The sequence below is a fragment of the Carcharodon carcharias genome, chromosome 13 (assembly GCF_017639515.1).
Source record: "Carcharodon carcharias isolate sCarCar2 chromosome 13, sCarCar2.pri, whole genome shotgun sequence".
NCBI classification, from domain to species: Eukaryota; Metazoa; Chordata; class Chondrichthyes; order Lamniformes; family Lamnidae; genus Carcharodon; species Carcharodon carcharias.
Window position 1 is genome coordinate 129,674,467 of NC_054479.1, and position 24,467 is coordinate 129,698,933.

The following is a 24,467-nucleotide window of genomic DNA, read 5'->3' on the forward strand; positions in this document are numbered from 1 at the left end:
GCATGCTTTGCCATGGATAGAAGTCAAGGTTGAGGTCACTGTGTCTTTTAAGGGGTAGTGGAGTGGAGCAGATGAAAGACTATGAGGGAAGAGCCAAGCAGTCAGGTTATTTTTAAAATGATTCAGTTGGCACAAATGGATGAAGTGTTGTCCTTCTGTGCTGCAAGCTAATATGGTTCTAAACATATAATTTGGCTGTTAGAAATAGTGAATCTCACCTTGTAGGAAATCAAATAAACATCTTTAGAGATTCAGGCCTTGAAATTATGATATTGATATTAGCATGCCAAAACTTAAAATGTTTGGACTGCTTGTATCTGCTATTTATACAGATGTTAAAATAGTGGACCAAAGGATTGCATACAAAAGTGTTTTTACACTAATACTTGCACAGAGAAATTATTTTCAGGCTGCAATCCAATAACAAAAGGTGCATCTACAATTCTATCAGTCTGAAAAAGTGTGTTAATGGAAGTCCTTTGCATGATGCCTGCAATAACTTATGGAAAATAATTTTCATTGAATGGTGCCAACAGCACTCACTATTTAACAAAAAGATTCATCAAATCAAAATAGATGAGAAAAACATAACAACATTCAAATTAATCGCTCGCCGTGTGCAAATTGGCTGTCATGTTTCCTACATTATAACAATATTTCAAAAGTGTCTCATTGGCTAAAAAGCACTTTCAGACATCCTGAAATCATAAAAGGCACTGTATATAGGCAAATCTCTCTTTCTATTCTTTGTAGCTGTTTGGTGTTCAGAGTACTTTTAGTAAAACTACAATTTAAAATAAGCAGAAATTGAACCTAACTCAACTCTAGGGAATAAAAGCAGAAAATGCCAGAAATACTCAATAGGTCTAGCAGCATCTGTGGAGAGAGAAACAGAGTTAACATTTCAGGTTGATAACCATTCATCAGAACTGGGAAAAGTTAGAAATGTAATATAGGTCTTAAGAAGGGTAAAAAGGCAGGGAGGGTGGAGAAAAAGAAAAGGGAATATCTGTAATAGGATGGGAGACCGGAGAGATTAAATGACAAAACGGCTCATGGTGCAAGCCCAAAGGGAGTGTTAACGCGACAAGTAAAGAAACAACAATATATCTAAAAGAAGTGTGAATGGCAGAATCATAAACTGCTGCTGTCCGAAAACAAAAAAAAAGGTAAATGAGAATAACAAAAAAAAACAAAATCAGCTGAGAGAAAGGAAACAAAATGGGGGAAGAAGGAACAACTTAAAATTGTTGAATTCAATGTTGAGAGCCAAAGGTGACTGAGGCTAAGCCGTCAGGTGTTGAAAGACATATGTCGCATGGTCCAGCAGCAAGTCCAGCCATTAGCCATTGATCCCCATGATCTGTCAGTGGCTGTGAAGATAACCGTCGCTCAACTTCTATGCTTCAGAATCTTTCCAGAGGTCATCAGGAGACCTGTCTGGTATATCTCAGTCAGCAACCACACAGCTGCATTAAGGTTGTAGCTAATGCCTTGGTGTGTTGCTGTAGTGTACATGGTACATACTGCTACCACAGTGCATCGGTGGTGGATGATGTGCCAATCAAGCGGGTTGCTTTGTCCTGGATGGTGTTGAGCTTCTTGAGTGTTGTTGAAGCTGCACTCATCCAGGCAAGTGGAGAATATTCCATCACACTCCTGACTTGTGCCTTGTAGATGGTACATGCTCATGTGGGGGATCACATCAATTAATATCGATTTGGCATCTCAGAAGCAGAGAGCCATGGCCTTTTCCCAATTAGCAGGCTTTCCTCAGGTGCAGGGTGTTATTGATTGCACCCACGTTGCCATAAAGGCCCCAACTCAACATGTGGACACTTTGTCAACTGGAAGTCCTCCCAATCAATGTACAGGTGGTTTGTAGTTACAACAAGGTCTTCCTTCATGTGTTTGCAAGGTTCCCTGTCAGCTACCACGCCTCCTTCATACAAAGGAGTTCGCAACTCCCTCAGCTATTTCAGCGACCAATGCAGACCCATGGTTGGCTTCTAGGGGTCAAGGACTATCCCTTAAGAATTGGATAATGACCCCCTTTAGGAGCCTACAAACAGAGGCAGAGCGTAACTACAACAGCAGCCATGTTGTCACCAAGAGTAGCATAGAGCAGGCAATAGGCATTTTAAAGATGCGCCTCAATTGCCCAGGTGGAGATCTTCACTATGCCCCAGCAAGGGTATCAAGGATAGTAGTGCTGTACTGCATGCTGAACAATAATGCACAGCAGAGGGACCTAGAAATCAATGACAATGATTCCATGGGCAAAGCTCCAACCTCTGAGGAGGAAGTCCCTGTCAATACGGAAGATTCTAAAACGGATGAGGATGAGGAGGCTGCTAATGGCAGAGCAGCTGGGAGGCATGACCATGTAGTCAGGGCTGCCTCTGTGCAGGAGGGGATCATCATCAGACAAGTCCTTGTGTAAAATGGATTCTCATAAGGTCCCCCAATATCATAATTGCCATCAACTAGTCCCTGGTGACATACTTCCACCTAAAGAACTTTGTACATTTACTCCACAATTACTCAACATGCTGCTCATTCCCCACAAGGAAGAGAATAAATATCAATGAGTTGGACTCAATCATGTTCACATGGTTGAAACCCTCACCATCACGACCATGGGCCTCATTACACTACAAACACGCATGGTAATAAGTCATTCACAACCTGGACCCCTAACATGAACGCCAGTAACTGTAAATGAGGGACTCATGCCACAAACTTGTCCATAATTAAACCATGCCCACAATGCTGAGACTTAACACAAGATTTTTTTTTTAATTAGTTCACAAGATGTGAGCGTTGCTGGCCAGGCCAAATTTATTCCCATCCCTAATTGCCCTTGAGAAGGTGATGGTGAGTTGCCTTCTTGAACCGCTGCTGTCCATGTGGTGTAGATACACCCACAGTGCCATTAGGCAGGGAGTTACAGCATTTTGATCCAGCAACAGTGAAGAATCGATATATATCTGGATAGTAATGACATCAAGAGATATGGGGATAGCGCAGGAAAATGGTGTTGAGGTAGATGATTAGCCATGATCTAATTAAATGGTGGAACATGCTTGACAGGCCAAATGGCCTACTCTTGCTCCTATGTTAATATGAACAGCGATAAAGTTCCAAGCCAGGATGGTGTGTGGCTTGGAGGCAGTGTTCCCATGCATATGCTGTCCTTGTCTTCCTAGATGGTAGAGGTCACCAGTTTGGAAGCTTCTGTCAAAGGAGCCCTGCAGTACATCTTGTAGATGGTACATACTGCCGCCACTGTGCGCTGGTGGTGGAGGGAATGAATGCTTACAGTGGTGGATAGTTCGCGAATCAAGTGGACTACTTTGTCCTGGATGATGTCAAGCTTCTTGAGGGTTGCTGAAGTTGTACTCATCCAGGCAAATGCAGAGCATTCCATCACACTCCTGACTTGTGCCTTGTAGATGGTGAACATGCTTTGGGGAGTCAGGAGCTGAGTTACCTACCGCAGAATTCCCAGCCTCTGTTCTTAGACTGTTCCGATGGCACAATATTTATCTAGCTAGTCCAGTATTTGTATGGTTAGTCCAGTTGAGTTTCTAGTCAATGGTAACCCCAAGGATGTTGATAGTGGGGGATTCAACAATGGTAATGCCATGGAATGTCAAGGGGAGATAGTTGGATTTTCTCTTGTTGGTCATTGTCTGGCACTTGTGTGGCGTGAATGTTACTTGTCACTTATCAGCCCAAGCCTGAATGTTGTCTAGGTCTTGCTGCATAGGGACACGGACTGCTTCAGTCATGTGAATAATTTAAAACCTTACACATGCTGATAGCATTGTATGTTGTAGCATGCATGCAGATAAGGCATCTCACAAGTGCTGAGCTGGTATCTGTACAAAAAGAGTCCTTTGAAAGAACTTGCGCACCATGCATACTGGCCAAAGGTCCAGTTTCTGACTTGGGTGCCATGTGCAACATTCCTGACTGCCATATATCTTTGCTAACTGCACAATGCACATCCTGTGACACCTGGAATGCAAATGCAGCCAAAGTAGTGGGCATAGCATATGACCAATATTACCTGGATGATACATGATCTCTCAAGCTGTGATGTTTGCACCTTTGGCAATGTGTAACACTGCAGTGCGGATGAATGCCTTGCACCCAGCACTCATGCTCAAGATGCACCTGCTGTTCAGTATCTCCTCGTGGAGCCTGATCACTGAGCCTCCCTTAAAGTCAAGTTTGAGCTTATGACCTCTGGAATCTTATGTGATACAGCACAGAAGGAAGAAGCCCTCCAAATCAACTGATAGCCTTCATCCTGTTGATGGCACATCCAGATGGACCTCACCATGCCACCATCATTGTTACTGGTAAGAACTGCCTTCATAATGTTACCATTCTTTTTGATTCCAGTGTACATACACACACTGAGTCATGTACAAGTGTCAGTAAATATGTTCAAGGAGTGCTCAAAGGTCTTATATACAATGTTAAAAATGTAACCACGGTGAATACATTAGTGCTCTAGGTGAGGCATCGTTTGCTCTTGCACACTCCTATGAAGCGCCCCCTGTGTGCCTCAGAGGAGGTGGAGGCAGGCTGCTCACTTCAAACAGCAATGTGGCTCAGCGGGCAGGCACCTGTTAGGGACATCCTTCAGACTGCGGCCTCTGCATCTCTGCATGGGCAGCTGTGCTCACTGGCACATGTGCAGAAGACGAGGGCTCTGATGGAGGGGCTGGGGAGGTGGAGGAAGATGAAGGTGCTGAGAAGCTCTCGGTGACCCGAACAGTCCTGGTTTGGCTTTCAGGTTATCCATTCCAGCAACTGCTGTGCCAACAGTGTGATCATCCTGTTAAGGGTACACAGTCCCTCATATATTCCATGGATGTCAACGCTCATACTCTGAGTGGACTGATCCAGGCTATTAAGGGAGGCTTGCACCCTTTCCTGGCCAAGACACTGCCTTGCATCCATTCCAAGTGTTGCTGCAAGTATCTCTCCATGAGACTGGCCAATCTCTCATGGTCAGAGCTCATGCAGTTGAGCCCCCCAGACAACGTGGAGCTCATGACAGCGATGGACTCCCCCATTCACAGTCCAAGATGTCCCACTGCCTCAGGGAACTCCGCCAGATGTCCATACTGCTGGTGATTATCTAAATAATGTGCCCCAAATGTGACTCCCAAGGCTTCACATTTCTGGCCACTGGAGCATCATCGTGACTTTCCTCTCTCCTCCTAGGGGCTCTATGCACAGATGTCTCTAACTCTGATACTTCCTCACGCATTCCGTTGCGGTGCCCTTCACCCTGCACCGACTACGTGTGTGTTACATCCCCCCCGAAGTGTTTAAAACTGAATTGACAGTGTATGGGCTAGTATGATGTGATATTGCCTCCTTGGACATCTCTTTTTCCTCTTGTTGCTAAGAGGTTCTAGCCTGGGGCAGTGAGGGAGCAGAGCTGGGACCTGTGTGAGACACAAAAGCAGTTATTTAGGTACAGTCCCTCTTATAGTGAAAGCACACTCTGATGCACACCATTGTTATTGAACATATGACGCAACCCCATCCTTGCGCTCCCTCTCATGCCAACGTTCCATTGATCAGCAAAGTGACAGTATAACCTCCACCATTAACACCATATGCCAGTGATTTCAGCACTGCCTTTATCACCTGCTAATGGCCATTTGGCATCACCAATAAACAGCTGTTCAGGCACCCTGGCAATCCCTATGGCCATCTGTTCAACAGGACATATGCATCTCAGGAAGGCTAGTCTGGGCCAGCTCCATGGCGTTCTTCACCCTTCTGGTCTGCAACAGTAACATGAATTTATATTACTCTGATATGTAGTGCATGGAGGGATATTGCTATTCACTGTGTCTGTGCATCATAGTGCTCATTCACTATGTTCTTTGCACACCTAACATGAGCTGCTTACACATTCAAGCCTCAGTGCTGAAGCAGGGGCATGTGCCATGTCTTGCACTTTAGCTGCAGCCTGCAAATATGATCCATCACTTGGATCTCTCTGTGGATGAGGTAAGCTAATCACCTTGCAGGAAAGCAGCAGGTCATCGAACCTTTTCTGGCACTGAAGCCATGAGTGCTGATGGTCTCTTGTGCGCCCACCGCAGCCGCATTTTGAATCCAAGTCTTCTTGGTTGCTACAGGTGGATTACGTCAGGCAGCAGAGTAGAGGACTGGTCTCCTCTCCTGGACTCCACCAAAACTTGAAGGTTCTGATCAGAAAAGCGTGGGGCAACTGAACCCATCCCTTCCCCCGCATTTTCTCCGTGATATTCTACAAATAAAAATGCAACACAAAAATGTACATGAGCCATTCAGATTGCATTGCTCTCACTCACTTTGGTGTGCTTACACACACTAACCATTTTCAACATATCATCAATGATTATTGGTAAGGTTTGGTGGAGAAAATGGCTCTGCACAAATGCTTGATGTCATGTACGTTGCAGCTGTGATTCCAAGGCAGCATGCTGTGCTTCGTGCCCACAGACAGCCCTACTGGTTTCCCCCTTTTAGTCACACTGTTATACCGTGCAGCTGTTAGGGACTTGGTCAAAGATCAACTGTGTGGCGCATCCTGATAGATGGATGGCAAGAGAGCAAGTGAACAGGATAATGAGCATTCACTGTTCATCATTCATCCACCCACTAAGTCTTGGCAGGTAACTACATGACTGCATAACATCTGTACCAGGCAGTGGTGGCAAGAGGATACCACCACTATGTCTGTGACTTAAGAGCTCATTCCATGCATCCAGTCGTTTAGTAGAGTACACTTTGATTAATCATCAACAATGACAACTCTCCCGTGGTGAAAGCTCATAATGGGTCATCCATTCCAGGGTCAGCTAACAGCTGGACAACATTTACTGCTTTGACAAGGTAATGACATCTCCTCTGAAGCACAGGAACTTCGCAGTTCACCACTAACAACCAAGCTCTCGAATGGGCCTTTCTGAAGGACCGACTTTTACCTGCATCTGAGTCGTCCAACACCCACCAGGCCTGCCCCAACCCCTCATTACTTCTGGGGTCGTCCGTCCCAACTCTTAATCTAGCCTGTCCCGCACCCCCACCCAGGACCGAAATTCAGGGGCAGGATTTTGAATTCGGTGGGCTGGTGTGGTCAGCGGGCCCAGGAATGGCCGGGAAACGGGCTGCCACCCACAATCGGCCCCAACCATGATTTCATGCTGGCAGGCCAATTAAGGTGTGCCCAGCATGAAACACAGCTCCTCACTGGTCAGGAAGGGCCGAGGGGGGGTGGGGGCCTGTTGGCTGCCAAGTCCAATGGCGACTTGGGGCTGGTTTAAAAACAGCCCAGGCAGCCCTGGAAGGGTAGGCGGCAGGGCAGGTCAGGTGGACACTCAGCCCTCTGGTTTTTTGATGAGTGCCTCGTGGTCCTCCTGGAGGAGGAAGCTGCCAGGATGGACACCATTGTCCCCAAGGATGGAAGGAAGAGGCCACTGCACCTTAAAGAAAGGGCTTGGAAGGAGGTGGCAGTGCTGGTCAGCAACCATGATGTTGTGCGGTGCACCTGGGTCTAGCACTGCAAGAGGTTTAATGACCTGCTGCGCTCAGGAAGTGTGAGTACCGTGTTGGCATGAATTAGTGTGTTGAAGTGTTATGGTCTGGCTGCCCCGCCCCCCATGGAGCTCAGGGGTGTTAGAGTCTGCGTGCCAACCATCAATGACTCCAGAGCTAGCCAAGGGGGTGAGCCCTGGCTGCTTGGACTGAGTACCTTACAGTTTGAAGACTACTACTTGGATGTACCCTGCAAGGTGCTCCTCAGGTGAGATTGGCCATGGCCACAATGGTACTTCAGGTAGAGAGTGGACTAATCAATGCTCCTCTGTCCTTTCAGGAGAAGACAGCCCATAATAACATTGGAAGGTCGCGGACCAGCAGAGGCCCCCAAAACCTCCTAATCCTCACAAGGTACAAACAGGATGCCTTGGAGATGGAGAGCTGACATGTATCTCGGTCAACCAGCCACAGAGAGGCTGGGGTGTCACACGAAGGTAAGAGTGCAGTGCACAGAGGTAAGAGTTTCAGATGGTGCAAACATTCTCGTGTCGTCTGATCATTGATGGGACTCTCAAAACTGGATTCCTATGGCCCATGGATTACTGAAAGATGATGGCCCGATGATGCAGATCTCCACGGTCTCACCAGGGTGCCTGGCATGCACAGTGACAGTGTGATGACTTAAACTAATGACATGTCGTTGTTCCCCCTTAGATTTGCCACCACACACCCAATTGCTGGACCCCAAAGAGCCACCTCTGACGCCAGTGGACTGCCAGGCACCAGATGCACCTGCGTCACACCTGCTCTCTGAAACAGACAGAGGCAGAGAGTGCACAGGGCATCGGCAGTCAGACAGCTGCTTGAGATCAGGACAATGTTGAGTCAAAGGCAGATGGTGAGCCTCTGGAGTTGTGTATTAGGTGGCAGATGTTGGATGTCCAGCGAGATTAATGGGAGGATCTGGCCGAAATCCACAAGTGTCCGCATGCCACGATCTCTGTTATGGAGGAGGCCATGCAGAGCATCAACACTGCATTGACCCTCATGGCTGAGCACACTGGCTCCTCCATTGAGAGAGGGGTGACTGTCACGGAGAGGCAGCTCCAGAGGCCGAATCAGGAGTTCCTGGGTTGCGCTCGGACCTGCAAGCTCTCAAACAGGCAATGACCTCAGGTGATCAGTGTCAGTGTGGGAGATGGATGAGGCACACAGTATCCCAGTTAAGTGCCCATCCATCAATGGCGAGCAGGAAGGTCCAGAGCGATCTCACCTTGGCGCACGAGCTGGATTAGGGCAGCTGCTCCTCCGCCAGTGACCGTGACATCTGATGAGGCTGCGGTGACTGGAGAGATGCCAGCCGTGTCACTGGCCGCTCCCTCCCAGACAGGGCCAGCACAGGCTTTGCTAGCCAGAGGACGACCACCAAGGTCATCAAGGCCAACAGGTTAGCAGGCTCCAATGCTGCTGCCAGCAAGGGGGGGTGGGGGGAGGAGGGTGCGCCAAGACGTAGCACTAGCAAACGTAAATTTAAGGCACCATGAGTACAAGAGGGACTGGTCACAGGTGATCTTCTGTTGTGCAAAGTTTTGTTTATGTATGGGATTGAAGGCCAGAGAAGGTTCTGTTATTTTATTTGGACTGTCAAAATGAGATCAATTTTCTTTTGTCATAATGGCCTAAGTATGCTTCAACATTTTTATTTAATGTGGCACAGGGTAAGTAATGCTGGATGTGGGTGGCTCTAAACTTTATTGCACAGGCACTGACTGGAATTTGTGGTCAAAGGAAAGGGTCGTTTCAGACATCTGGGATGGAGGAGGCAGTCCTGGCATGAGGTGGTAGCACTTATTTGGCAGCCTAGCTGATCAATTTGTCCCTGGTGTCCCTGCCTCCATGGAGATTACCGAGGTCTGCCTCCACGTCTTTAGTGTTCTCCTCACCGTGCTCCTCTTCGGACTCACTACTGGATTCGTCATCTGTGGCCTGTGCAGCTGTGTCAACATCCTCTTCCTCCAATGTGTCCCTCCTTGCCAGTACCAGATTGTGGAGAGTGCTGCGTGCAACCACGATCAGTGACACTTGCTCTGGGAGGTATTGTAGTACTCCCCTTGAACAGTCCAGGCTTCGGAAGTGAATCTTCAGAAGACCAGTGGTTCTTTCTATCACCACCCTTGAGGAGGCATGGCTGCTGCTATACCACTGCTTTGCCTCTGTTCCTAGGCAGCAGAGAGGATGTACTCAGGATGTATGCATCATGGGAGGTGCCAGGTTACCTTGCACAGACCTGTAGAATATGCATCCTATGGTCACACACTGTCTGCACGTTCAGGAATCCCTTCCTGTTAATGAAGGCACCCGGCTGACCCAGTGGTGCCTTGATGGCCACATGTGTGCAGTCAATTGCACCCTGGATGCGGGGGAACCCAGCAATTGCTGCAAAGCTTCTGGCTCACTCAGCCTGGCTAGCCTCGTCCATTTGGAAATGAATGAAAGTCACTACACATCCGAACAGAGCTTCTGTCACCAGCTTGATGCAACTATGGACAGTTGATTGGGAGACTCCATACAGATCCCCCACTGACCCCTGGAAAGAACCGGATGCACAGAAGTTGAGGGCCACTGGCAACTTGCCACCTACACAGTTGGAGGTGATCTCACGTCCAACGATCTGACAATTGGAGGTCACCATCTCTCTTGAGAGATTAGCCTCCTTCAGCATTGCACCTCTGACATTGAGTTAGCTGTATCACCGCCTGTAAACCCTGGCAGAATAGTGATGTGTTCTGAGGCCCCTCATGCCTTTGACTGCCTGCTGGCCCTGTACCCCTTGTGCCTGCGCCTCTCCCCCCACAGGTCGCTCCCCTGCAAGCTGCACTGGGACACCTGGCCTCCTCTCCCTTCTGCCCCTCTCTTCCTCCTCAGAGGAGGTGCCTCCAACAAAGACCACAATCCCCATTACCAGGATTACAGAAAGCTATCTGATACCTGGAAGGGTCCACACTGTCTGACTCCTCCGAGGTCCATGTAGATACCAAGGAGACTTGAAATGAAGCCTGGAAATGCTAACAATGAAGCCCCGAACAGAGATGAAGCTGCCAAATATCAATAAGTCATCAGCAGCAAACTATCTACCAGACTCCTCATTACTCACACTGGCAATGCTGCTGACCTTTTTTTTATCCCGCCCGTGTATGAGGTTTTGCAAATTGTCACCTAGCCACCTATCTGTTTTGCGCAAAATTGCACAGGCAACATAAAATCGGTTCCAATTGCCAATTGCCTTTTTAATGGCCTTAACTAGCCTCTTCATTAATGGTGGGCGCGGCTCCAACTTCCGCTCGCGCCTGCTGACTGAAAGATCGCAAGTGCACAATGACACAATGCTCACCTGACATCATCACGTGCTATTTTACGTGCCCACCCGCTCAGTGAAAAATTCTGCCCCGGATGTTTGGGCCACCATTTCTAAAGGTTGGATTTGCGGAACCAGGAATTCCTCTGTCTCTGTGCACCCAGCCCAGGAGCAAAAATTTAGGCCAGTATTTCAAAACAGAATAATAGTTTCAGTTGATATAAATTTTTCTCACTTACTTAGGCAGAACCATAAAATCCTTTAAGTGGGTGCTCCCAATGAACACGCTTTTTAAATCAGCAGCATAGTAGATTTATCATAATTTGAAAGGTGTTTTTTTTTTATTGGGCTGCTCTTGTCTATACCCCGGTGATTCAGAATGAATCTCCTGACCACAACAGGTATATTACATAGAATTTACATGAGAGTTTTTTTAATTCATTGATGGGATGTGGGCATCACTGGCAAAACTAGGATTTATAGCCCATCCCAACATGCTCTAGAGAATGTGGTGGTGAGCTGGCTTTTTGAACCACTGAAGTCCATGTGGACTGTAATTTCTCGTAGCATTTTATTTTGATACAACCGTGTGGTTTCCTAGGCCACTTCAGAATCAGTTATATTGCTCTGAGTCTAGAGTCACAGAGGCCAGGACAGCAGGTTCCTTCCCAAAAGGACATTAGTGAGCAAGTTGCGTTTTTCTGACAATCCAGTAGTTTCATGGCCACCAGTACTGATATCAGCTCTATATTCCAGATTTATTGAATTAACAGAACAACTTTTTAACTGCCATGGTGAGGTTTGAACTCATATCTCCAGATTATTAATCCACTTCTTTGGATTACTAAACCAGTAACATAACCACTTCACTACTGTACTCATAACATGGTCATATAAGAAGCTCAAGGTGATGGATATTGTGGCCGAAGATTTTTCATGAGCATCGTGGAATACACAAGGACAGAAGCTGTTCTATATTGTTAAAAGGAAAGCAATGAGTTCTGATGTGGATCCACTTTTACCCTGACAGGAACTATGAAATGTTGCTTTCATTTCCTCTTGGATTCTCTTTAACAGTGACAAGATTATGTCTTGTAAATTTTGGTTACAGCACATAAACAGATCATTCAGCCTAACTGATCTATCTGGGTTGCCAACTCTCTAGGATTGGCTTGGATTCTCCAGGAATTGAAGATCAATCTTCAGGACACTGCTGTGTACAACCCCTGGAGAAAAACCATCAGGCCATTAAAAAAAATTGTTATTTTTTGTAATTTTCTTTGAACATTTCTCTTTATTATATATAAAAGACATTGAAAATGGGGGGAGAAAACTGGTTGGCAGTCAAGCAACATCCAACCGAATAATGAGTCTTTTTGCTTTCTAATTGGCGTAGGAAGGCAGTGCGTCACAAGAATGGATATGTTGGCCAACTAATGGCTGGAGCGTGGGGCCAAATCATGTGATGAAACCTCCAGGAATCCATTTAATCAAAATTGGCCAACCCTATATATATCGGTGAATATGCTTCACTTGAGCCTCCTCTTACCTTACTTCATCTCACTGTATTACCATGTCTATCTATTCCTCTTTTCCTCATCTACATAGCCAGCTCCCCCTTAAAAGTCATCTATTCTATTCATCTTGACTATTCCATGTGATAGCAAGTTCCATGTTCTAGCCACACTAAGTAAAAAGTTTCTCCTAAATTTCTTATTGCATTTATTAGTAACTATCTTATATTTATGGCCACTAGTTTTGAATTCCCCAGAAGTAGAACCATCTTCTCTACATCTAACCTATCAGATAGACTGGGAAGGTGACAAAGCTGAACGGAGTGGTGGCAATGAGGTTAACATACTCTGAAAAACTAAAAGGGGTTAAAAGGCGTTCTCCCTCCTTCATGGGTTATGTGTCAAATTTAAAGTAAAACCATAAAATTTAAAAATAAATAGATTTGAGGGGGAAGATTTCCTCTGTGTGCTATGTGTAACACCATTTACAAACTTTTGTGTTGTAATTTAATTACATATAATACACAGAGGAAATCTTCCCCCATACACCAGCTAGCCTGTTTACTTCAGTTACAAGACTAAATTAATATGATCAATATGATTGTAATTCTCTATTTGCACCAGGAGGCAAAAAAACAAACAGTTTAACACAAAGGCCCTAATAGTACTCAATTGCTTACTAGAGGACAAAAACACAGCATTTACCTGAAAATCCTCACTCTACAAATTCAATGAAGGCATTAATACATTTAAGATAAGTAACATTTCCATAAAGCAGACTTTCAGGTCTGAGTGTTTGTCTGCAGAAATTCCATGTGTGATTTCAGTGCCAAGGTTCTTAAAATATATTTTTTAATTTGAATAACCTCAAGTTTTGCATGAACTATGTGCATTTTGCAAAAATGCAAGATTCCCTTAATTTATTACAGATTAATAAAACACCTATTCTTTTATCTGGGCAGGTAGGTATTGAAAATAATTAAATTCCCTCATCTGAACAGCAAAAAACAAAAATTATAAATGTTAAGAATTTTTTTTTAATTGGGGATTGAGGAGCATCCAAAAAAAATCAAAACCCAGCAGCAAATTAACATTATAGATGCCAAAGGAAAAAAAAACTGATGAGGCTGAAAATCAACTGCTATTTCACCTATGATAGACTTTTTTTGAAAATTAGCATACGTGAAGACAACAGGCATTGTGATGTTATCACAAAGCCTGATTCTAAATATCATACCACTTTAGACAACTAGGTCACAAAATACATTCAGATGAAGGGGGGGCCCATTTGATCTCATATTTTCAGAGTTCGTAACTCTACAATCTTTTGACTGTACCATTAACATTTAGGTTTACCTGAAAGGATAGCGACTTTCACAATGTAGCATTCTCTTGGTAATGAACTGGATTGGCAGCCTAGATTATCCTTGAATGAGGCTTGAACCCATAACCTTCTGAAGTAGAGTTGACACAGTTACCAATTAAACCAAGCTGACTTCACTAACCCAAATCAACAGCCAAACATACAAACTGTGAGAACTTGCATTTATGTAGCACTTTTAGCAATAATAAATAAACCAAGACACTTCAAGTAGGAGGGACAAATGCCAAACAATAATATAGAAAACAAATAAAAGCAAATGATATAAATTTTGAAACTCTTTTGAAGATGAGTCATCTTTTTTGTGTACAGCCTACAATCATTGTGATGTGCTATCAAAAGGATTTCCCAACAAGTCTATTTGTATAAAGGCTAGTGAATTTCCTGACAAATGTTGTTACTTAAAAACTAGTGATCGACTCAATGGGCAAGAGCGTTGTGTGCCCTGGTACTGTCCCAAATACAAGAACCACCTCCAGATTGATTTCTATCCCATATTCCTATAGATTCCTATTCACTAGTTCTTGCAATAGGTCATCGACCTGAAACATTAACTCACTTTCTCTCTCCACATATGCTGCCTAATCTGCTGAGTATTTCTGACATTTTCTGTTTTTATTTCAAATTCCTAATCCATGTTTAATTTGCTGTTTTAAGCCTGTACAGCAGTGAGACCACCAACACCATCCTCAGTATCGCTGGGCTGAAGTGAAAAAAGTCAGCGGGCACTTCTAAACTTGATCATTATCCTGTTCCTTCCCCCTAACCCACCAACTCAGTTCCTGAAAAGTAATCTGCCTAGATGCTGAGGAATGATAGGACTGGACTCTGCTGTGATGCTTCCCAAGGTCACTGCTGACAGTTACTGCCTCAATTCAGATGTGAGTATTGGCCTTCATCAGTGAGCTTCTGGAGGGCTTGAGCTCCCATGAGCCACCAGCAGTGGTCTAACATGAGTCATCGCGTTCAGGAGAGGGGAAAATTGGAAAACACTGGTGATTAAAGTGAACAAGTGTTTAATAAAGAGAATCACACAGTGTGACAGATGGAATGCAGAGTACAGAGCACTTGAGGCTCATCAGTAACTATTTCTTCACTGTGGAGAAATAAACACACACACTGTCGTCACAGTGATTTAACCTCTATTTAACAGTTACGTCCTTCAACAGGTTTTGCATTAAGTTTGAACTACATGATTTTTGGGTTTTGATCAAAATTTAGCTCAGGTATGAGTTTTAATCAGGTATTGCAATGCTAAGAGTTAGATGTAAAATTCTCCTATCTTACTAAGCATGTACCAAGCTCTATCATAATAGAAAGGCAATGTAAGGTGCTACCTCATGTTGAGAGAGAGACTGAATCACATCTGAATTAACTCAGACTCATCTCCTGTTTAGAGATGCCCAGATAGAATCCTGGTAGCAAGTCCCATACACAGCTTCTCAACATAGTTGGTGCATGGTCAATTAGATAGTTAGCAGGTTCAAGGTGACTCTTGTAGGCGAAAGCATGCATAAGACCTTAAGACCATAAGACATAGGAGCAGAAATTAGGCCATTCGGCCCATCGAGTCTGCTCCACCATTCAATCATGGCTGATAAGTTTCTCAACCCCATTCTTCCGCCTTCTCCCCATAACCGTTGATCCCCTTACCAATCAAGAACCTATCTATCTCGGTCTTAAATACACTCAATGACCTGGCCTCCACAGCCCTCTGTGGCAATGAATTCCATAGATTCACCACTCTCTGGCTAAAGAAGTTTCTCCTCATCTCTGTTCTAAAAGGTCTTCCCTTTACTCTGAGGCTGTGCCCTCGGGTCCTAGTCTCTCCTACTAATGGAAACATCTTCACCACGTCCACTCTATCCAGGCCTTTCAGTATTCTGTAAGTTTCAATCAGTTCCCCCCTCAACTTCTAAACTTTATTGAGTATTGACCCAGAGTCCTCAAACGTTCCTCATATGTTAAGCCTTTCATTCCTGGGATCATTCTTGTGAACCTCCTCTGGACCCTCTCCAGGGCCAGCACATCCTTCCTGAGATACGGGGCCCATAATTGCTCACAATATTCTAAATGTGGTCTGACCAGAGCCTTTTAAAGCCTCAGCAGCACATCCCTGCCTTTATATTCTAGTCCTCTCGAAATAAATGCCTTCTTAACTACCAACTCAACCTGCAAGTTAGCCTTAAGAGAATCCTGGACTAGGACTCCCAAGTCCCTTTGCACTCCAGATTTCTAAATTCTCTCCCCATTTAGAAAATAGTCCATGCCTCTATTCTCCCTACCAAAGTGCATGACCTCAGACTTCCCCGCATTGTATTCCATCTGCCACTGCTTTGCCCATTCTCCTAAACTGTCCAAATCCTTCTGCAGCCTCCCTGCCTCCTCAATACTACCTGTCCCTCCACCTATCTTTGTATCATCTGCAAACTTAGCCTGAATGCCCTCAGTTCCTTCAACTAGATCATTAATGTATAAAGTGAAAAGTTGTGGTCCCAACACTGACCCCTGCGGAAATCCACTAGTCACCGGCTGCCATCCTGAGAAGGACCCCCTTATCCCCACTCTCTGCCTCCTGCCAGACAGCCAATCTTCTATCCACGCTAGTACCTTGCCTCTAACACCATGGGCTCTTATCTTACTGAGCAGCCTCCTGTGCGGCACTTTGTCAAAGGACTACTGGAAGTCCAAGTAGATAACATCCATTGGCTCCCCTTTGTCTAACCTACTCGTTACCTCCTCAAAGAATTCTAACAGATTTGTCAGGCATGACTTCCCCTTGATGAAACCATGCTGACTTTGCCCAATTTTACCATGCACTTCCAAGTATTCTGAAATCTCATCCTTAATAATGGACTCTAAAATCTTACCAATGACTGAGGTCAGGCTAATTGGCCTGTAAGTTCCCATCTTTTGCCTCACTCCCTTCATAAACAGGGAGTTACATTAGCGATTTTCCAGTCCTCTGGGACCCTCCCTGACTCCAGTGATTCCTGAAAGATCACCACTAACACCTCCACTCTCTCTGCAGCTATCTCCTTCAGAACTCTGGGGTGTAATCCATCTGGTCCAGGTGATTTATCCACCTTCAGACTTTTCAGTTTTCCTAGCACCTTCTCCTTGGTAATGACCACCATACTCATCTCTGCCCCCCGACTCTCTTGAACTTTGGGGATGTCACTCGTGTCTTCCACTGTGAAGACTGACGCAAAGTACCTATTCAGTTCCTCCGCCATTTCTTTGATTCCCACTACTACTTCTCTATCGTCATTTTCCAGTGGCCCAATGTCCACTTTTGCCTCTCTCTTATCCTTTATATATCTAAAAAAAACTCTTGCAATCTTCTTTTATATTACTGGCTAGTTTACCCTCGTTTTTAATCTTCTCCCTCCTTATTTCTTTTTTAGTTGTCCTCTATTGGGCTTTGTAGGCTTCCCAATCCCCTGGTTTCCCACTGCTCTTTGCCACATTGTATGCTTTCTCTTTAGCTTTTTATGCTGTCCCTGACTTCCCATGGTTGACTCGTCCTCCCTTTAGTATGCTTCCTCTTCCTAGGGATGAATTTTTGCTGTGTCTCCCAAATTACTCCCAGAAACTCCTGCCGTTGCTGTTCCATTGTCTTTCCTGCTAGGCTCATCTCCCAGTCAATTCTGGCCAGCTCCTCCCTCATGCCTCTGTAGTTGCCTTTATAATACCGTTACATCTGATTCCAGCTTTTTCCTCTCAAATTGCAGGGTAAATTCTATCAGATTATGGTCACTTCCTCCTAAGGGTTCCTTCAGCTTAAGCTCCCTTATCAAATCTGCCTCATTACACATCACTAAATCTAGAATTGCCTGTTCCCTGGTGGGCTCCACCACAAGCTGCTCCAAAAAGCCATCTCGTAGACATTCCACAAATTCCTTTTCTTGGGATCCACTACCAACCTGATTTTCCCAGTCTGCCTGCATATTGAAATCCCCCATGATCACTGTAACCTTGCCTTTCTTACAAACCTTTTCTATCTCCTGGTGTATCTTGTGCCCCACATCCTGACTACTGTTCGGAGGCCTGTACATAACTCCCATTATGGTTTTCTTACCTTTGCGGTTCCTCAACTCTACCCACACAGATTCTACATCATCTGACCTTACATCATTTCTTGCTATCGATTTAATTTCATTTCTTACTAACAAAGCAACCCCACCCCCACTGCCAACCTGCCTATCTTTTCGATAGGATGTATATCCTTGGATACTTAGGTCCCAGTCCTGATCCCCTTGTAGCCTTGTCTCCGTAATGCCCACCACATCATACCTGCCAATTTCAATCTGCACCAGAAGCTCATTTACCTTATTTCGTATACTGCGTGCATTTAGATACAACACCTTTGGTCCTGTATTTCCCATCCCCTTTCTCATTGTCGTCCCTTTATCTGATGTGCTTGAAGTTAGATTCCTAGCCCTTTCCAAAAACTATTTTGTGTTCTGGAGACTCTAATAGCCTCTCCTGGCTCTCCTTTCTTTTCAATTTTTTCATAATTTCCATGAAGTTGAATCCACCACCACCGCCGCCCCCGCCCCCCCACCCCTCCCACATGCTAACCTGCTGCTTTGTTTCCCATTAGTCATACTTCTTGGAGTTTTACCCCCCCTCCCCCCCCACACTTTCTAATATCAAAGAGCAAAACAGCCCAACCATTACATCCTGGGGACATTACAAAGCACCATATGCTGAGCTCCAGACAGTTGATCTTTCAAGTACACCACTGTGTGTGGACAAGAGGAGAAAAGATGTGGTTTGTTTTTTAAACAATGGGGGACTGAAAATAAACAAAAGGAAAAATTGCATCTGTCCCAGTAGGATAAAAGGCAGCAGCACTGGGATTATAAGGTGCTTTAATATTCAATTATACAACTGTGTCATGCTTTTCCCACTTAAATAACAGAATTAAAATGTGAAAAAGAATGGAAGAGTCACAGAAAACTGTCACTCCAAAATGCTGAATTCCAGATCACAAGAACAGAATCTAAGTGTAGACTTCCCTGCAAAGTGAGTTTCCTGATTTGGGCCATGCTATAGGGGCCTGCTGTACAGATAGCAGATATTTTTCCACAGGATGAAAGCAAAAACTGGAGACAGAATTCATGTCAGGCCACCTTTGGAAAGTCCCCATGCTGGTCCAAATTCTCTATGATGTATAATAGCACAAAGTGGTCACAAGAGAAAAAGGTGAAAATTTATAAAATACCTTTTAAGGTAGAATGATGATATTGAGGTGTCAAACAAGGGAATAGAAGTAATAACTGTTAATAACCATGAATACTTACAATAATTTTAGATAGGATATTATGACCTTTTCACTAGACAAATATTTACCAATTTGTATTGGATGAGATTGATTGTTGAACTCACTGACATTGCTGCAGGAGTTCCTTCGGACAGCGTCCTATATGCAACCATCTTCAGTTGCTTCATCAACGACCTTCGCTCCATCATAAGGTCAGAACTGGGGATGTTTTCTAATGACTGCACAATGTTCAGTGCCATTTGTAACTCCTCAATCTGTGCCCACATTCAGCAAGAACTGGACAAGATTCAAACTTGGGCTGATAAATGGAAAGTAATATTCATGCCACACAAGTACCAGGCAATGACCATATAAAAAGATAGAGAATCAAGCCACCTTCCTTTGATATTCAACAACAACAACTTACATTTATATAGCCTTTAGCATTATGAAACATCCCAAGGTGCTTTACAGGAGCATTATAAAACAAAGTATGACACTGAGCTACAAAAGGAGAATTAGGTCAGGTGACCAAAAAGGTCAACGGGTTTTAAAGAATGTCTTAAAGGAGGAAAGTGAATTAGAGAGGTGGAGAGATTTAGGGAGGTATTCTAGAGTTTGGGGCTTAGGAAACTGAAGGCATGGCTATCAATGGTGGAACGGTCAAAATTGGGGATACACAGGAAGCCAGCATGAGGTATCTCAGAGAACTGTGAAGCTGGAGGAGATTACAGAGTTAGGGAGGGCCAAGGCCAGAGGAGATTTGAAAACGAGGATGAGAATTTTAAAATCAAGATGTTGCTTGAATATAGGTAGGCGAGTACAGCTTTCAGCAGCATAACCATCACTGAACTTCCACCATCAACATCCTGTGGGTCATCATGGACCAGAAACTTAACTGAACCAGCCATAAATCTTGAGGGTAGAAGATTAGGACAGGGGTTGATATTCTGTGATGAGTAACTTATGTCCTGACTCCCAAAAGCCTTTCTTCCATTTAGAAGACAGAATTCAGGCAGTTGATGGAATACTCTCCCCTTGCCTGGAAATTGCATCTACAAATGCACTCAAGAAGCTCGACATCATCCAGGTCAAAGCAGCCCACTTGACTGACATCCCTTCCATCATCTCAAACATTCACTCCCTCCACCACTGCAGCAACACTGTTGTAGTGCGTACTATCTTCATGATGTAATGCAACAATGCACCAAGATTTCTTCAACCAAACCCGCAACCTTTACCACCGAGAAGAACAAGGGGAGTTGATGCATGATAACACCAAATCTCCAAATTCCCCTCCAAGTCACACACCATTTAACTTGAAAATATATTAAAATTCCCTCATCATCACCAAGTCAAAATCCTTGAACTCACAATCTATTGGCACTGTGGGTGTACCTACACCACATGGACTGCAGCAGTTCAAGAAGGCAGTTCACCATCACACTCTCAAGAGCAATTAAGGATGGGCAATAAATGCTGGCCTTGCCAGCAACACCCACACCCTGTGAACAAATAAAAAGAAAATTTTGCTCGATGGTAAATCTCTTCTCTTAGTGCTCACACAGAGAGAAAACGGGTTCTTTAAATGCAACAGTTGTACAACAACTTTTAATTTATAAAGGCACAAAGGTGCTATGTAAATGGTGGGGGAGAGGAGTGTAAGATGGAAGATATTGGATAATGAACAGGAATTGGGAGAAAGATTAATGGCACTGACCAAAAGGCATGATTGAAGACAGGTTTTATTGAAGTGTTTGAAATGATGTGATATGTCGCAAAGTAGAGGAGATTAGGAACCAATTTCATAAGTGCAGGGCTCTGATTAGCTGATTAGCAGTGCAACCACCATTGGGGTGGAAGGAGAAGGCTTTGTACAATAACTCTGATTCAGAAGAAGAACAGAAGTAAAAACAAAAAAACTGCGGATGCTGGAAAACCTAAACAAAAACAAAAACAGAATTACCTGGAAAAACTCAGCAGGTCTGGCAGCATTGGCGGAGAAGAAAAGAGTTGATGTTTCGAGTCCTCATGACCCTTCGACAGAACTTGAGTTCGAGTCCAAGAAAGAGTTGAAATATAAGCTGGTTTAAGGTGTGTGTGTGGGGGGCGGAGAGAGAGAGAGAGAGAGAGAGAAATGGAGTGGGGGTGTGGTTGTAGGGACAAACAAGCAGTGATAGAAGCAGATCATCAAAAGATGTCAACAACAATAGTACAAAAGAACACATAGGTGTTAAAGTTAAAGTTGGTGATATTATCTAAACGAATGTGCTAATTAAGAATGGATGGTAGGGCACTCAAGGTATAGCTCTAGTGGGGGTGGGGAGAGCATAAAAGATTTAAAAAAAAAAATTTTTTTTTTTAAATAATGGAAATAGGTGGGAAAAGGAAAATCTTTATAATTTATTGGAAAAAAAAAGGAAGGGGGAAACAGAAAGGGGGTGGGGATGGGGGAGGGAGCTCATGACCTAAAGTTGTTGAATTCAATATTCAGTCCGGAAGGCTGTAAAGTGCCTAGTCGGAAGATGAGGTGTTGTTCCTCCAGTTTGCGTTGGGCTTCACTGGAACAATGCAGCAAGCCAAGGACAGACATGTGGGCAAGAGAGCAGGGTGGAGTGTTAAAATGGCAAGCGACAGGGAGGTTTGGGTCATTCTTGCGGACAGACTGCAGGTGTTCTGCAAAGCGGTCGCCCAACCGTGTCCGGCCCATCTCCCGCGCATCCGCCCTCACGCCTTCTCCTCCCTCCCAGAAACATGATAGGGTCCCCCTTGTCCTCACTTATCACCCCACCAGCCTCCGCATTCAAAGGATCATCCTCCGCCATTTCTGCCAACTCCAGCATGATGCCACCACCAAACACATCTTCCCTTCACTCCCCCAATCGGCATTCCGTAGGGATCGGTCCCTCCGGGACACCCTGGTCCACTCCTCCATCACCCCCTACTCCTCAACCCCCTCCTATGGCTCCACCCCATGCCCACGCAAAAGATGCAATACCTGCCCCTTCACTTCCTCTCTCCTCACCGTCCAAGGACCCAAACACTCCTTTCAAGTGAAGCAGCATTTCACTTGCATTTCCCCCAACTTAGTCTACTGCATTCGTTGCTCCCAATGTGGTCTCCTCTACATTGGAGAGACCAAATGTAAACTGGGCGACCGCTTTGCAGAACACCTGCAGTCTGTCCGCAAGAATGACCCAAACCTCCCTGTCGCTTGCCATTTTAACACTCCACCCTGCTCTCTTGCCCACATGTCTGTCCTTGGCTTGCTGCATTGTTCCAGTGAAGCCCAACGCAAACTGGAGGAACAACACCTCATCTTCCGACTAGGCACTTTACAGCCTTCCGGACTGAATATTGAATTCAACAACTTTAGGTCGTGAGCTCCCTCCCCCATCCCCACCCCCTTTCTGTTTCCCCCTTCCTTTTTTTTTTCCAATAAATTATAAAGATTTTCCTTTTCCCACCTATTTCCATTATTTAAAAAAAAAAATTTTTTTTTTTAAATCTTTTATGCTCTCCCCACCCCCACTAGAGCTATACCTTGAGTGCCCTACCATCCATTCTTAATTAGCACATTCGTTTAGATAATATCACCAACTTTAACACCTGTGTTCTTTTGTACTATTGTTGTTGACATCTTTTGATGATCTGCTTCTATCACTGCTTGTTTGTCCCTACAACCACACCCCCACTCCACTTCTCTCTCTCTCTCTCTCTCTCTCTCTCTCTCTCTCTCTCCGCCCCCCCACACACACACCTTAAACCAGCTTATATTTCAACTCTTTCTTGGACTCGAACTCAAGTTCTGTCGAAGGGTCATGAGGACTCGAAACGTCAACTCTTTTCTTCTCCGCCGATGCTGCCAGACCTGCTGAGTTTTTCCAAGAACAGAAGTAAGCCTGGGATATATAACTGGAGGAGGAAAGATAAATTGCAGATTCTAAATTAAGGTGAGAATTTTGAAATCAATGTGCTAGGGCAGAAGGAACCAGAGTAGGACAGTGAGGTCAAGGGTGATATGTGAGCATGACGTAATGGGATAGGATGTGGTTGGCAGAGTTCTGGGTGAGTTGGAGTTGTAGTAGGGTGGAATTTGAGACCAACGGAGAAGTCAATTTTGAAGGTGACAATGACATGGGTTAGGGGTTTCAAAGGTAGTGGAGGTGAGGCAAAATCACATCGAGAATACTTCAGAGAAGATCTTGATGTGTGATTTGATGGTCATTCACACTAAAATAGACTACTGAGGTTGCACAGCGTCCTCAGTTATAGAGGGAGTTAGAATCTTAGCCTAAGATATAAAATTTCTGGTGAAAGCCAATACGGTAGCTAGTGTTGGTAACTGGAGGAAGTTCTGGTTCATGCACAATGTCACACACCACACCAGTGTAAATATGGAAGCTCACCCTGTGCTTACACATGCTGTCAAACATATGGACATATGAAACTGATGGGAAAGAACAGGCTAGCTGATCTATCAAACCTGCACCATTTTCAGGATGGCTGGAGCATTATGACTCTCACCAACAGGCAGCACTTATATAAGGAATAGAAAAGCTAGGAGAATGGAACATTGTGGCGTGTTAGCCCTGACTATTAGCGTAGAGAAGAAGCCATTGCAGATGTGCTGGTAAATTGGGACATGTATGAGCGAAACAACAAAACAGTAGTACCATGGAGGTGGACCATTGAATGGAAGGACTGCAGAAGGATGGAGTTGGTCTATCAAATCAAACGCTGCAGCGAGGTTTTGAAAAGGATGATAAAGGATATGACAGCACAGTTGCAGTCAAATAGGACATTATTGGTGGCTTTGACCAAGGTAGTCTTGACGCTGTGTCAGGCTGATGGGATGTGAATGGCAAATGATAAGAGAGATAAACTCAAGGCATTCAAACAGATGTCCTCAATGTTTAAGCAAATTCAATAAAATGTATTTGGCACATTTTAACTGAAACCCACAACCAATTCCACTTTATTAATAATTCTGGAAAGGTTCCCAAAGTGTTTAAGAAAAAAAATTACGAATTTGTTATGTCCAATCCTTTACATAGGTCTCTGTCAGAGAATTCTTACCAATCGGATCATTTCTTCAAATGCTTGTTCAGTTACAAAATGATAATCATATCCATCCTCTTCTCCAAAATATGGACTTCGGCTTGTATGACAGATACTAGAAAAGAAAAGTTAAAATATAGGCTTCTATAAATCATTTTGCTAATACAGGGCCCTGATGTGGATTGCATTATCAGACAGGCCGCTCTGAAGGTACTTGATTCCAGATGGATCTGTGTAACAGATGTAAAAATAAAAGGAAATAGCTTGTTTAAAAAACCAGATCTCTTGACAAATATTGACAGGAATAAGCAGACTGCACTTGGACCG

The 24,467-nt window shown here is 44.5% G+C and overlaps 1 protein-coding gene across 1 annotated transcript in view; it reads right to left on the bottom strand.

The window, feature by feature from the left end:
- lrguk (leucine-rich repeats and guanylate kinase domain containing) overlaps positions 1-24,467 on the bottom strand; it is a 122,802-nt gene that overhangs the window by 63,980 nt on the left and 34,355 nt on the right. The window contains exon 2 of the mRNA XM_041203136.1: positions 24,159-24,255. Coding sequence (XP_041059070.1) covers positions 24,159-24,255 — 97 coding nt within the window. The remainder of the gene's footprint in view (positions 1-24,158; positions 24,256-24,467) is intronic.